The sequence below is a fragment of the Boleophthalmus pectinirostris genome, unplaced genomic scaffold, assembly GCF_026225935.1.
Source record: "Boleophthalmus pectinirostris isolate CB_2022bp ecotype Guang Dong unplaced genomic scaffold, ASM2622593v1 HiC_scaffold_16, whole genome shotgun sequence".
In the NCBI taxonomy this organism is placed as follows: Eukaryota; Metazoa; Chordata; class Actinopteri; order Gobiiformes; family Gobiidae; genus Boleophthalmus; species Boleophthalmus pectinirostris.
Window position 1 is genome coordinate 38,569,027 of NW_026571095.1, and position 15,000 is coordinate 38,584,026.

Sequence of the window (15,000 nt, forward strand, 5' to 3'; positions counted from 1 at the left end):
TCTGCCTCCTCCTGCACCTCCTCCTCTGCACCTCCTCCTCCTCTCACTCCTCCTCCTGCACCTCCTCCTCCTCCTCTACACCTCCTCCTCCTCTGCACCTCCTCCTCCTCTACACCTCCTTCTCCTCTGCTCCTCTGCACCTCCTCCTCCTCTACACCTCCTCCTCTGAACCTCCTCCTCCTCTACACCTCCTCCTCTGAACCTCCTCCTCCTCTACACCTCCTCCTCTGAACCTCCTCCTCCTCTACACCTCCTCTCTCCTCCTCCTCTCCTCTTTCTCACCTTGGGGATCTTGGCTCCCAGGTCTTGATATTGTTTCGGGTTCTTGAGGAAGTTCACAAACTCCATGATCTCCAGTTTGGCCTCCTCACACCCGGCCACGTCCTGAGAGACAGAGACACGAGACGGAGACACGAGAGAGAGACACGAGACGGAGACACGAGACAGGAGACACGAGACGGAGACACGAGACGGAGACACGAGACGGAGACACGAGACGGAGACAAACACGAGACAAACACGAGACACAAGACAGAAACGAGACAGAGAGTGAAAGGTGAAAACTTTGAAGAAGCATCATCAGTGTGACGTCATCATAGTGTGACATCATCAGTGTGACGACATCATCAGTGTGACGACGTCATCAGCGTGACGTCGTCATCAGCGTGACGTCATCAGTGTGACGTCGTCATCAGTGTGACGTCGTCATCAGTGTGACGTCATCATCAGTGTGACGTCGTCATCAGTGTGACGTCATCATCAGTGTGACGTCATCATCAGTGTGACTTCATCATCAGTGTGACGTCGTCAGTGTGACATCGTCATCAGTGTGACGTCGTCATCAGTGTGACGTCGTCATCAGTGTGACTTCATCATCAGTGTGACTTCATCATCAGTGTGACGGCGTCAGTGTGACATCGTCATCAGTGTGACGTCGTCATCAGTGTGACTTCATCATCAGTGTGACTTCATCATCAGTGTGACGGCGTCAGTGTGACATCGTCATCAGTGTGACGTCGTCATCAGTGTGACGTCGTCAGTGTGACGTCGTCGTCAGTGTGACGTCGTCGTCAGTGTGACGTCGTCGTCAGTGTGACGTCGTCGTCAGTGTGTCGTCGTCATCAGTGTGTCGTCATCAGTGTGACGTCATCATCAGTGTGACTTCATCATCAGTGTGACTTCATCATCAGTGTGACGGCGTCAGTGTGACATCGTCATCAGTGTGACGTCGTCATCAGTGTGACGTCGTCATCAGTGTGACTTCATCATCAGTGTGACTTCATCATCAGTGTGACGGCGTCAGTGTGACATCGTCATCAGTGTGACGTCGTCATCAGTGTGACGTCGTCAGTGTGACGTCGTCGTCAGTGTGACGTCGTCGTCAGTGTGACGTCGTCATCAGTGTGTCGTCATCAGTGTGTCGTCGTCATCAGTGTGTCGTCATCAGTGTGACGTCATCATCAGTGTGACTTCATCATCAGTGTGACTTCATCATCAGTGTGTCGTCATCAGTGTGACGTCGTCAGTGTGACGTCGTCGTCAGTGTGACGTCGTCGTCAGTGTGACTTCATCATCAGTGTGTCGTCGTCAGTGTGACGTCGTCGTCAGTGTGACTTCATCATCAGTGTGTCGTCGTCAGTGTGACGTCGTCGTCAGTGTGACGTCGTCGTCAGTGTGACGTCGTCGTCAGTGTGACAGTGTGTCGTCGTCATCAGTGTGACGTCGTCATCAGTGTGACGTCGTCATCAGTGTGTCGTCGTCAGTGTGACGTCGTCATCAGTGTGACGTCGTCATATTTTCACATTTATTTTCTCTGGTCAGACTCACTTTAAACTTGACGTCGATCTGTTCCTTCAGGACTTTGGCCGTGGTCTCGCTGACGCTGAAGAGTCCGCCCACGCCCCGCCCCGGGCGCCCCCCCGCCGGCCCCCGCCGCAGCATCAACAACAGGAAACCAATGATGAGCGCCGTGGGGAGCATGCTCAGTATGAACGTCCTGCAGAACACACAGAATGAACCAGGACTAAACCAGGACTGAACCGGGACTAAACCAGGACTGAACCGGGACTGAACCAGGACTGAACCGGGACTGAAACCAGGACTGAACCGGGACTGAAGGACTAACCAGGACTAAACCAGGACTGAACCAGGACTAAACCAGGACTGAACCGGGACTGAACCAGGACTAAACCGGGACTGAACCGGGACTGAACCAGGACTGAACCGGGACTGAACCAGGACTGAACCAAGACTAAACCAAGACTGAACTGGAACTGAACCAGGACTGAACCAGGACTAAAACAGGACTGAACCGGGACTAAACCAGGACTGAACCGGGACTGAACCAGGACTGAACCGGGACTAAACCAGGACTGAACCGGGACTGAACCAGGACTGAACCAGGACTAAACCAGGACTGAACCAGGACTGAACCAGGACTGAACCAGGACTGAACCAGGACTGAACCAGGACTGAACCAGGACTGAACTGAACCAGGACTGAACCGGACTGAAACCAGGACTGAACCAGGACTGAACCAGGACTGACTGAACCGGGACTGAACCAGGGACTGAACCAGGACTGAAACCAGGACTGAACCAGACTGAACCAGGACTAAACCAAGACTGAACCGGGACTGAACCGGGACTGAACCGGGACTAAACCGGGACTGAACCGGGACTAAACCGGGACTGAACCAAGGACTGAAACCAGACTAACCGGACTGAACCGGGACTAAACCGGGACTGAACCAGGACTGAACCAGGACTAAACCAGGACTGAACCAGGACTGAACCAGGACTGAACCAGGACTAAACCAGGACTGAACCAGGACTGAACCAGGACTAAACCAAGACTGAACCGGGACTGAACCAGGACTGAACCGGGACTAAACCAGGACTGAACCGGGACTAAACCGGGACTGAACCAGGACTGAACCAAGACTAAACCAGGACTGAACCGGGACTAAACCGGGACTGAACCAGGACTGAAACCAGGACTAAACCAGGACTGAACCAGGACTGAACCAGGACTGAACCAGGACTGAACCAGGACTAAACCAGGACTGAACCAGGACTGAACCAGGACTAAACCAAGACTGAACCGGGACTGAACCAGGACTGAACCGGGACTAAACCAAGACTAAACCAGGACTGAACCGGGACTAAACCGGGACTGAACCAGGACTGAACCAAGACTAAACCAGGACTGAACCGGGACTAAACCGGGACTGAACCAGGACTGAACCAGGACTGAACCAGGACTGAACCAAGGACTGAACCGGGACTGAACCAGGACTGAACCAAGACTAAACCAGGACTGAACCGGGACTAAACCAGGACTGAACCAGGACTAAACCAGCCGTCTCTCACCCGTCGCTCTCGCTGCTGTACACCACGGGGACCCGGTTCTCAGATTCGATCCCGAGTTCGTTCTGCGCCGACTCCAGGTTCCTCTCGAACGTGTCGACGCTTCCGATGTTAAACCACACGAACAACTGCAAGAGAAGAGAACTAAACCAGGACTAAACCAGGACTAAACCAGAACTAAACCAGGACTAAACCAGGACAAAACCAGAACTAAACCAGGACTAAACCAGAACTAAACCAGAACAAAACTAGGACTAAACCAGGATTAAACCAGGACTAAACCAGGACTAAACCAGAACTAAACTAGGACTAAACCAGAACTAAACTAGGACTAAACCAGAACCAAACCAGGACTAAACCAGAACTAAATCAGGATTAAACCAGGACTAAACAAGGACTAAACCAGAACTAAACTAGGACTAAACCAGAACTAAACTAGGACTAAACCAGAACTAAACCAGGACTAAACCAGAACTAAACTAGGACTAAACCAAGACTAAACCAGGACAAAACTAAACCAGGACTAAACCAGAACTAAACCAGGATTAAACCAGGACTAAACCAGGACTAAACCAGAACTAAACTAGGACTTAAACTAAAACCAGGAACTAAACTAGGACTAAACCAGGACTAAACCAGAACCAGAACTAAACCAGGACTAAACCAGGACTAAACCAGGTCTAAACCAGGTCTAAACCAGGACTAAACCAGGTCTAAACCAGGACTAAACCAGGTCTAAACCAGGTCTAAACCAGGACTAAACCAGGACTAAACCAGGACTCACTCCGTCCACTGGGGTCTTCCCGGGGCTGAACACCACTTTGACGTAGCGTTTGTTGACGACCTCGAGACGCTCCACCTGAGACAGAAAAGGTCGGAGTTTAGATGAAAACAAATTTCCGATTGGACGCTCGTTTTCCCGCCGTTTTCCCGCGGCGAGCGACAGACGAAAACGCCGGAAATCTGCTCGGAAAAACACGACTCTCGGCTCTTCACGGGGGAGAAAAGCCAGTTTGTGTCTTTTATTTTTGGAAACTTCCGGTTGGTTTTCTGAAACGGTCGGGTCGCGCTGGAAGGGCTGACGTCTCCGCGCACATGTTCCGCACTAGAGCTTTAACGGCGCGCACACTCACCGCGCCTTTGGACAGGAAGTTGTTGACGAAGTCCTTCCAGGTGACCTCGCGGCCCCCGTCCCTCCACAGGAAGTAGTACCCCACGGTCATCCAGAAGGCGGCGCCGCTGAGCAGGTACAGACGGAACTCTCTGTCGTCCCACGGGACCTCGCCCTGAGGACACAGAGGGACACAGAGAGAGACAGAGACAGAGAGGAGACAGAGAGACAGAGACAGAGACACAGAGAGACACAGAGGGACACAGAGAGACACAGAGGAGACAGAGAGAGACACAGAGAGACAGAGACAGAGAGAGAGACAGAGGGACACAGAGAGACACAGAGAGAGACAGAGGGACACAGAGGGACACAGAGAGAGACAGAGACAGAGAGAGAGACAGAGGGACACAGAGAGACACAGAGAGAGAGAGACAGAGAGACACAGAGGGACACAGAGAGACACAGGGACACAGAGGGACACAGAGGGACACAGAGAGACACAGAGAGACACAGAGAGAGACAGAGAGACACAGAGGGACACAGAGAGACACAGAGACAGAGAGAGACACAGAGAGACACAGAGAGAGACACAGAGAGAGACAGAGGGACACAGAGGGACACAGAGAGAGAGAGACAGAGGGACACAGAGAGAGACAGAGAGAGACACAGAGAGAGAGAGACAGAGGGACACAGAGGACACAGAGGAGACACAGAGAGAGAGACAGAGGGACACAGAGAGAGACAGAGGGACACAGAGGAGACAGAGAGAGAGACAGAGGGACACAGAGAGACACAGAGAGACAGAGAGACAGAGGGACACAGAGGACACAGAGAGAGACAGAGGGACACAGAGACAAGAGACAGAGGGACACAGAGAGGACACAGAGAGACAGAGGGACACAGAGAGACACAGAGAGAGAGACAGAGGGACACAGAGACAGAGGGACACAGAGACACACAGAGAGGAGACACAGAGAGAGACAGAGGGACACAGAGAGAGACAGAGGGACACAGAGGGACAGAGAGACAGAGAGAGACAGACAGAGGGACACAGAGACACAGAGAGAGACAGAGAGAGACAGAGGGACACAGAGAGAGACAGAGGGACAGAGAGGCACAGAGGGACACAGAGAGAGAGAGAGACAGAGGGACACAGAGACACAGAGAGAGAGACAGAGAGACACAGAGAGAGAGAGAGGGACACAGAGAGAGAGGGACACAGAGAGACACAGAGAGAGAGACAGAGGGACACAGAGAGAGAGAGAGACAGAGGGACACAGAGAGAGAGAGAGACAGAGGGACACAGAGAGACACAGAGAGAGAGAGACAGAGAGAGACAGAGAGAGACAGAGGGACACAGAGAGAGAGAGACAGAGGGACACAGAGACACAGAGAGAGAGACAGAGGGACACAGAGACAGAGAGAGAGAGACAGAGGGACACAGAGGACACAGAGAGAGAGAGACAGAGAGAGAGAGAGAGAGACAGAGAGACACAGAGAGAGAGAGACAGAGGGACACAGAGAGACACAGAGAGAGAGAGACAGAGGGACAGAGAGAGACACAGAGAGAGAGAGAGACAGAGAGAGAGAGAGAGAGAGACAGAGGGACACAGAGAGAGAGAGAGAGAGACAGAGGGACACAGAGACAGAGAGAGAGACAGAGGACAGAGAGACACAGAGAGAGAGAGACAGAGAGAGAGAGAGAGAGACAGAGGGACACAGAGAGAGAGAGAGACAGAGAGACAGAGAGACACAGAGAGAGAGAGAGAGGGACACAGAGGGACACAGAGAGAGAGAGAGGGACACAGAGGGACACAGAGAGAGAGAGAGAGACAGAGGGACAGAGAGACACAGAGAGAGAGAGAGACAGAGGACAGAGAGACACAGAGAGAGAGACAGAGAGACAGACAGAGAGAGACAGAGAGACAGAGACACAGAGGAGACAGAGAGACACAGAGACACAGAGAGACAGAGACAGAGGACAGAGGACACAGAGAGAGAGAGAGACAGAGGGACAGAGAGACACAGAGAGAGACAGAGGGACACAGAGAGAGAGAGAGAGAGAGAGGGACACAGAGGGACACAGAGACACAGAGAGAGAGACAGAGAGAGACACAGACACAGAGGACAGACACAGAGAGACACAGAGAGACACAGAGGGACAGAGAGACAGAGAGAGACACAGAGACAGAGACACAGAGGGACAGAGACAGATTTAGATCATAATAAATAAAGTTTTAGATAATAACCCTGTGACATCACAACGTGAAACCTGCATGAACAAAACAAAGCCTCCAGGAGAGTTTGAGGAGGAACAGCCCACAGAGTCAGGTCTGTGGAGAGGCGAGCTCGCTCACAGGACGTTTCTAAATACAGATCAATTTCAGAAAAGTCCAGTTTGCCTTTCATTTTCTGAGCAGTGAATGAAAATATGTTAAAAACACAGTTTTGGTTAAAAAGTTCCGTACTGTGACTTTAAAGTAAACTGACCTTTTGCAGCCGACTCGACCAATGAGAGTCCTCCTTTCTCCCGCCGCGTTTCCCGCTGCCTCCACTTCCTGTCCCGCCGCCTCCACTTCCTGTCCCGCCCCCTTCAGGTCCTCCACCGCTCGACTTCTCCTCAGCTTTAGACTCTGAAACAACCGGAAAAAACAACAAAAACACAGAGCTCAAGTCCGGCACTAAACCAGGACTAAACCTGGACTAAACCGGGACTAAACCGGGACTAAACCGGCACTAAACCGGGACTAAAGCGGGACTAAAGCGGGACTAAACCTGGACTAAACCGGGACTAAACTGGGACTAAACCAGGACTACACAGACCTTTCTTGGCGCTGGTCTTGTCGTCCGTCTTTGGGTTTTTTTTGCTGTCAGGGAAATACTTCTCAAAGCCTGAAACACAGAGACAGGGTCAGACAGGGTCAGACAGGGACCGACAGGGACCGACAGGGGCTCTGACCTTTAGGAGGACGGGAGCTCATGTGTCTCTGCAGCTCAGTCCACACACGCTCCACCCCTGCAGCCTCCACCAACACCTGCACAAAAAACACAGGTAAAAACACCAGGACTAAACCAGGACTAAACCTGGACTAAGCCAGGACTAAGCCAGGACTAAGCCAGGACTGAATCAGGACTAAACCAGGACTAAACCAGGAGTAAACCAGGAGTAAACCAGGACTGAATCAGGACCAAACCAGGACTAAACCAGATATGAACGTGATGCGCTCAGAGTGAGGGGGTGTGGTCTCAGGTTGAGGGGGTGTGGTCTCAGGTTGCAGGGGTGTGGTCTCAGAGTGAGGGGGTGTGGTCTCAGAGTGAGGGGGTGTGGTCTCAGAGTGAGGGGGTGTGGTTTTCTGATTACTGACGCAGACAACAACAGCTGTGATTGGTCGTCTCGACACACATTTCCTGTTCTCCTCTTTTCTTACTTTGAACACACTGAGTAAAAATGTGTTGAATTCAGCTTTCACACATTTGTTTACGTTTTACACAAACTAAACCTGTCACCTTACACCTGTCACTGCCCTGTCACTGCCCCTGTCACAGCCCCTGTCACTGCACCTGTCATGTGTGTTTACCCCGTCATTAGCTTTAGCATTAGCTTTAACATTAGCTCGGGCTTAGCTTTAGCATTAGCTCTGTTTTAGCTTCCCCGCACACACTCTATGAGGTTTAGCTTTAGCCGTTAGCTTTAGCCGTTAGCACTCACCGGGACGCGGGCTCTCCCCGGGCCTCCCCGCGGCCGCAGCAGGAGCCTCAGCGCGGCCCCGGAGCCCGCCGACAGCCGCAGGTACCGGAGGGCCATGTCCGCGGGGCCTCGGTCTCACGGGGACGCGGCGAAGCGACGTCCTTCAGTGCGTCACAGAGGACAGAGCGTGCGGCAGAACAGGACCTGATCCGTCACACTCCCGCGCCGCCATCTTTGCCTCTGCGCATGCGTACACGGGGCCGGAGAGGGACACGGGACATTGGACTTTAAAGACGCTTAAACTCGGTCTGGATTTCGGGATTTGGACACAGTTCCGCTCGTGCCTGTGTCTCCGGTCTGTCCTCCAGCGCTGGGACCGTGGACACTCGCGGGGACACGGAGGCTTGAGCTGTGTGTCCGCCAGGGGACGCTCTGAGACATGGCGGAGGACACGGCGGAGGACACGGAGGACTGAAGCCACTGTCCCCCGCGTGTTTCCCGGTGACAGGACCCGACAGGAGCCCGAGAGGCACAGAGATGAGGTGAGTGTCCCCGCTGTCCCCCCGCTGTCTTCCCGCTGTCCTCCCAGACCACAGCCGGGACCAGAGCTCAGCCTCGGGGACAGAAGAGACTTGAGCCGCGGAGGTCAGGGGACAGGGGACAGGGGACAGGCTAACAGCAGTGACAGGACAACGTTAAAAGGGGACAGTGTAGTCCTGGTTCAGTCCTGGTTTAGTCCTGGTCCTGTCCCAGTTCAGTTCAGGTTAAGACCCCATTTAGACCTGTCTTAGACCTGGTTTAAACCTGGTTTAGACTCTGTTTAGGCTTGGTTTAGAACCAGTTTAGTCCTGGTTTAGATCCGGTCTAGACCCGGTCTAGACCCAGTTTACACCCGGTTTAGTCCTGTCTCAGACCTGGTTTAGACCTGGTCTGGACCTGGTCTGGACCCGATCTGGACTCGGTCTAGACCCAGTTTAGACCCGGTTTAGTCCTGTCTTAGTCCTGGTTTAGACCTGGTCTGGACCCAGTCTAGACCCGGTTTAGACCTGCTTTAGACTCTTTTTAGGCTCTGTTTAGAACTGGTTTAGAACTGGTTTAGTCCTGGTTTAGACCCGGTCTTGACCCGGTCTTCCTCTGTTCCAGGGGGTCTGGATCATGCAGGTCTGTGGGCGGGTCTTGAGGATGTACCGGCTCTGCGGCGGAGGGGGCGTGGCCGGGGCCGGACCTAAACCGCAGATGGGCGTGGTTTTCCCTCACTGCCCGCCCCCAGCGTTACATCATCAGCTCGGCCACGCCCCCGTGCGCAGAGCCCCGCCCCCAACCCGGAAGAAGACCTGGAGCTTCATCCAGGACCTGAGCTACGACACGTTCTTCACCATGAAACGACTTTTGGAACGCTCGCGGCGCCCGGACGAGGTCAGAGGACGGGGGGCGGGGCTTATTTAAATATATACCTGTATATACTATATGTGTGTTTCAGGTGTATATATGTGTATAAATGTGTATATTTTATTTATATATTTGTATATTTTTCAGGTGCTGCGGTGGATTTCTCAGAATCCGTCTAAAGTTTCCCAGAGTCACCTGGCGGTGGCGCTGCAGAGAATCGCTCAGCTGTTACCGGCTCCGCCCCCCGCAGCGGAGGCCACGCCCACCACCGCTGAGGCCCCTCCCCCTGCGTCGGAGGGGGGCGGGGCTAAGGACAGGAAGCAAACGCTGGAGCATGAGGACTTCCTGTCTCTGTGCGACGCCATCGTCCGAGACTGCGGCAAATTCGACAACTACAGCCTCGCCACGGCGCTGTACGCCGCCGCCACGCTGGGTACTACTACTACTACTACTACTACTACTACTGCTACTACTACTACTACTACTACTACTACTACTACTACTACTACTACTACTACTGCTACTACTACTGCTACTACTACTACTACTACTACTACTACTACTACTACTACTACTACTACTACTACTACTACTACTACTACTACTACTACTACTACTACTACTACTACTGCTGCTACTACTACTGCTACTGCTACTACTACTACTACTACTACTACTACTACTACTTGCTACTACTACTACTACTACTACTACTACTACTACTACTACTACTACTACTACTACTACTACTACTACTACTACTACTACTACTGTTACTTCTACTCCTACAGTGCAGTGTCCTCTGCAGTCCTGTCCTCCTTGTTTCCTCACCTCCTCGTGTCCTTGTGTCCCCACCTCCTTGTGTCCTTGTGTCCTTGTGTCCTCAGGTCTCCGTCCGGACTCGTCTCTCGTCGTGTCTCTGGAGGACGAGTGTGTCCTTGTTTCCTTGTGTCCTCACCTCCTTGTGTTCTTGTGTCCTCACCTTCTCGTGTCCTTGTGTCCTTGTGTCCTCAGGTCTCAGTCCGGACTCGTCTCTCGTCGTGTCTCTGGAGGACGAGTGTGAGCGTCGTGTGTCTCACTTTAATCAGAAGGACCTGTCCATGGTGTTCAGCTCCGTCATGAGACTGCACCACCGGCCCCACCTGCACCTGCCGCAGCCGCACCTGTCACAGCACCTGTCAGAGCCCCTGAAGGAGGTTAGTGACAGAAGCGTGATGATGTCTCACCTGTGACCCACCTGTGGCTCACCTGTGGCTCAACTGCGGCTCACCTGTGGCTCACCTGTGGCTCACCTGCGGCTCACCTGTGGCTCACCTGCGGCTCACCTGTGGCTCACCTGTGGCAGGTGACACTCTGACAGTGATGTCATGTGTTTCAGGCGTGTGCGGTGGAGCAGGGCCCCGAGACTCCTCCCCCAGCCCAGCACGAGGCTCCTCCCCCGGGTGCAGCTCCTCCCCTAGACACGGCTCCTCCTCCCCCAAGTGTGGCTCCTCCTCCTTTGGACATGGCTCCTCCCCCAGATGCGGCTCCTCCTCCCCCAGATGCGGCTCCTTCCTTGAGCGTGGCTCCTCCCCTCAGCGTAGCTCCTTCCTCGCCCGCGGCTCCTCCCTCAGCTGTGACTCCTCCTCCTCCGACCGTGACTCCTCCTCCCTCAGCTGTGTCTCCTCCTCCTCCAACCGTGACTCCTCCTCCCTCGCCCGTGGCTCCTCCCCCTTCAGCTGTGGCTCCTCCCCCTCTGCTCGTGGCTCCTCCTCCCTCGCCTGTGGCTCCTCCCCCTCCGCGTGTGGCTCCTCCCCCGGGCGTGGCTCTCACCGAGGCGTGTCTCTCGGGTCTGGAGCGGAGTCTGGAGCGAGAGCGTCACCCGCAGACGCTGTTCCTGCTGCTCGCCTACTACAGGGGGCGCTGGAGAGAACTGCACAGCCAATCAGAGCGCAGCACCAAGGACACGCCCACAGCAGCAGCCAATCCAGAACTACTGCTCACAAACAGGTCTAAACCAGGACTAAACCAGAACTAAACCAGGTCTGAACCAGGACTGAACCAGGACTAAACCAGGACTAAACCAGGTCTAAACCAGGTCTAAACCAGGCCTAAACCAGGTCTAAACCAGGACTAAACCAGGACTAAACAAGGACTAAACCAGGTCTGACCCAGGTCTGACCCAGGTCTAGACCAGGTGTGTTGTGTTGTAGGAAGATCCTGCGTGTGGTCAAACACACCCTGTCGTGCGTCAGCGCCGTGCGGGACCAGGAGATGGCGCTGTTGGACGAGATGTTGGCGGCGTGTGCGGCCGAGGCGAGTAACCGCAGCCTCGAGCTCATCTTCAGCTCCCACCTGTTCCACCAGAGCCGACAGGAGCGCTTCATCGCCCGCCTGGCAGGTGAGACGCGCTGACAGGAGCCTGGCAGGTGAGACGCGCTGACAGTGACAGGAGCAGTGACAGGAGCAGTGACAGGAGCAGTGACAGGAGCAGTGACAGTGAGCAGAGACAGTGACAGGAGCAGAGACAGTGACAGGAGCAGAGACAGTGACAGGAGCAGACAGACAGGAGCAGTGACAGTGACAGGAGCAGAGACAGTGACAGGAGCAGTGACAGTGACAGGAGCAGTGACAGTGACAGGAGCAGTGACAGTGACAGGAGCAGACAGTGACAGGACAGAGTGACAGTGACAGGAGCAGAGACAGGAGCAGGAGCAGTGACAGGAGCAGTGACAGTGACAGTGACAGGAGCAGTGACAGGAACAGTGACAGTGACAGGAGCAGAGACAGTGACAGGAGCAGAGACAGTGACAGGAGCAGAGACAGTGACAGGAGCAGAGACAGACAGGAGCAGAGACAGTGACAGGAACAGTGACAGTGACAGCAGAGACAGTGACAGGAGCAGAGACAGTGACAGGAGCAGAGACAGTGACAGGAGCAGAGACAGACAGGAGCGGTGACAGGAGCAGAGCGTGACCCTGTCCTGTCGTGTGTGTCATGTGTCGTGTGCCGTGTGTCACGTGCCGTGTGTCGTGTGCCGTGTGCAGAGGAGCTGCCGTTCAAAGCCGACGCTCTGAGTCCGAACACGATGTCGCTCATCGCCAAATACGCCGCACGACACCGACTCCGAGAGACACGCCTCCTGGAGACCGTCGCCGAGTACCTGCTCAAGAGGGCGGAGCTACTGGACATCAAGGTAACACCCCCCCAGACCTCTGACCTCTGACCCCGACCACTGTCACTACACGGACAGACAGGTGCAGGTGCAGGAGAGAGACAGGTGCATGTGTTGTATGTTTGGCACTGACACGGATGCCCTCCCTCCCTGTGACCCGGTGTGACCTGTGTGACCTGATGTTGACCCGGTGTGACCTGTGTGACCTGGTGTTGACCCGGTGTGACCTGTGTGACCTGATGTTGACCCGGTGTGACCTGTGTGACCTGGTGTTGACCTGGTGTTGACCTGTGTGACCTGGTGTGACCCGGTGTGTCCCGGTGTGCGCAGGTGATCCAGAGGCTGGTGTTCCCGTTGAGTCGGATGAACTATCGCCCGCAGAGGGCGCTGGAGCTGTTCCAGCGTCTGGAGAAAGTTCTAGAGTCTAAAGCTCTGAGTTCTCCTCTGGCCACGGTCAACATCCTCATGTCTCTGCTCCAGCTCCACCACTGCCCCCAGCGCCTCCTCCAGCACGTCTTCTGCCCCAGCTTCACCCACGGCCTCCACAGTAAGACCAGGACCGAGACCAGGACCGAGACCCGAGACCAGGACCGAGACCAGGACCAATAACATGATCAAACACAAACACAAACATGACCGAAAACATGACCAGGACTGACACGTCTTCTGCCCCAGCTTCACCCACGGCCTCCACAGTAAGACCAGGACCGAGACCAGGACCGAGACCAGGACCGAGACCAGGACCGAGACCAGGACCGAGACCAGGACCAATAACATGATCAAACACAAACACAAACATGACCGAAAACATGACCGAGGACCGAGACCAGGACCGAGACCAGGACCGAGACCAGACTGAGACCAGGACCGGAGACCAGGACCAGGACTGAGACCAGGACGAGACCGAGACTGAGACCAAGACCAGGACCGAGGACCGAGACGAGACCGAGACTGAGACCAGGACCGAGGACCGAGACCGAGACCGAGACTGAGACCAGGACTGAGACCAGGACCGAGACCGAGACTGAGACTGAGACCAGGACCAGGACTGAGACCAGGACCGAGACCGAGACTGAGACCAGACCAGGACCGAGACCGAGACCGAGACCGAGACCAGGACCGAGACCAGACCGAGACCAGACCGACCGAGACCAGGACCGAGACCAGGACCGAGACCAGGACCGAGACCAGGACCGAGACCAGGACCGAGACCGAGACCGAGACCAGGACTGAGACCAGGACCGAGACCAGACCGAGACCGAACCGGAGACCAGGACCGACCAGGACCGAGACCAGGACCAGGACCAGGACCGAGACCAGAAGACCAGGACCAGGACTGAGACCAGGATCGAGAGTGAACCAGGACTAATCCAGGACGAGGCTGGGACTGGACCAAGACTGGACCGAGACTGTACCAGGACTGGGATTATACCATGACCAGGTCTGGGTCTGGTCTAACCCCGGTGTGGTCCTCAGATAGTCCGTACGTGGGGATCGTGCGTCGGTATCTGTCTCTCCTGGACTCGGCCGTGGACCTGGAGTTTGAGGACTACAGAGGACCTCGCCTAAGCCCCGCCCACAAAGTCCTGATGTTTGACCACGCCCTGACCGCCGACGAGGCCAACCGCAAGTACAGGTGAGACCGAGACCAGGACCAAGACCAGGACTGACCGCCGACGAGGCCAACCGCAAGTACAGGTGAGACCGAGACCAGGACCAAGACCAGGACTGACCGCCGACGAGGCCAACCGCAAGTACAGGTGAGACCGAGACCGAGACCAGGACCAAGACCAGGACTGACCGCCGACGAGGCCAACCGCAAGTACAGGTGAGACCGAGACCAGGACCAGGACTGACCGCAGACGAGGCCAACCGCAAGTACAGGTGAGACCGAGACCAGGACCAGGACTGACCACGCCCTGACCACTGAACACTGGGCTTTTAGTGTTTTAATATTTAGTTTTGAAATCCTTACGTTTGCCGTGGTCGGCCTTCAACCCCGGACTGGTCTCGGTCTGAGTCCTGGTCTCGGTCTGAGTCCTGGTCTCGGTCTGAGTCCTGGTCTGGTTTGTGTTGCAGTTATAAGGGTTTGGTGGGCGAGTCTCTGCGTCAGCTCATCGGAGAAAAGAACTACAAACAAAACCAGATCCTCCCCCCGGGATATTACACAGGTACTAAACCAGGACTAAACCAGGACTAAACCAGGTCTAAACCAGGACTAAACCAGGACTAAACCAGGACTAAACCAGGACTAAACCAGGACTAAACCAGGTCTAAACCAGGACTAAAC

At 54.8% G+C, this 15,000-nt stretch overlaps 2 protein-coding genes across 2 annotated transcripts in view; one reads left to right on the plus strand and one right to left on the minus strand.

Moving 5' to 3' along the window:
• Window positions 1-8,435, minus strand: part of afg3l2 (AFG3-like AAA ATPase 2) — a 16,672-nt gene extending 8,237 nt beyond the window's left edge. The window contains exons 1-9 of the mRNA XM_055151664.1: window positions 8,189-8,435; window positions 7,439-7,514; window positions 7,303-7,371; window positions 6,970-7,112; window positions 4,502-4,654; window positions 4,153-4,227; window positions 3,372-3,496; window positions 1,828-1,996; window positions 283-384 (exon numbers count right to left, since the gene is read on the minus strand). Coding sequence (XP_055007639.1) covers window positions 283-384; window positions 1,828-1,996; window positions 3,372-3,496; window positions 4,153-4,227; window positions 4,502-4,654; window positions 6,970-7,112; window positions 7,303-7,371; window positions 7,439-7,514; window positions 8,189-8,284 — 1,008 coding nt within the window. The 5' untranslated portion in view covers window positions 8,285-8,435. The remainder of the gene's footprint in view (window positions 1-282; window positions 385-1,827; window positions 1,997-3,371; window positions 3,497-4,152; window positions 4,228-4,501; window positions 4,655-6,969; window positions 7,113-7,302; window positions 7,372-7,438; window positions 7,515-8,188) is intronic.
• fastk (Fas-activated serine/threonine kinase) overlaps window positions 8,406-15,000 on the plus strand; it is a 12,287-nt gene continuing 5,692 nt past the window's right edge. The window contains exons 1-10 of the mRNA XM_055151663.1: window positions 8,406-8,709; window positions 9,311-9,583; window positions 9,704-9,989; window positions 10,571-10,752; window positions 10,935-11,545; window positions 11,749-11,936; window positions 12,583-12,731; window positions 13,041-13,257; window positions 14,187-14,346; window positions 14,790-14,881. Of these exons, the coding sequence (XP_055007638.1) occupies window positions 9,323-9,583; window positions 9,704-9,989; window positions 10,571-10,752; window positions 10,935-11,545; window positions 11,749-11,936; window positions 12,583-12,731; window positions 13,041-13,257; window positions 14,187-14,346; window positions 14,790-14,881 (2,146 nt within the window). The 5' untranslated portion in view covers window positions 8,406-8,709; window positions 9,311-9,322. The remainder of the gene's footprint in view (window positions 8,710-9,310; window positions 9,584-9,703; window positions 9,990-10,570; window positions 10,753-10,934; window positions 11,546-11,748; window positions 11,937-12,582; window positions 12,732-13,040; window positions 13,258-14,186; window positions 14,347-14,789; window positions 14,882-15,000) is intronic.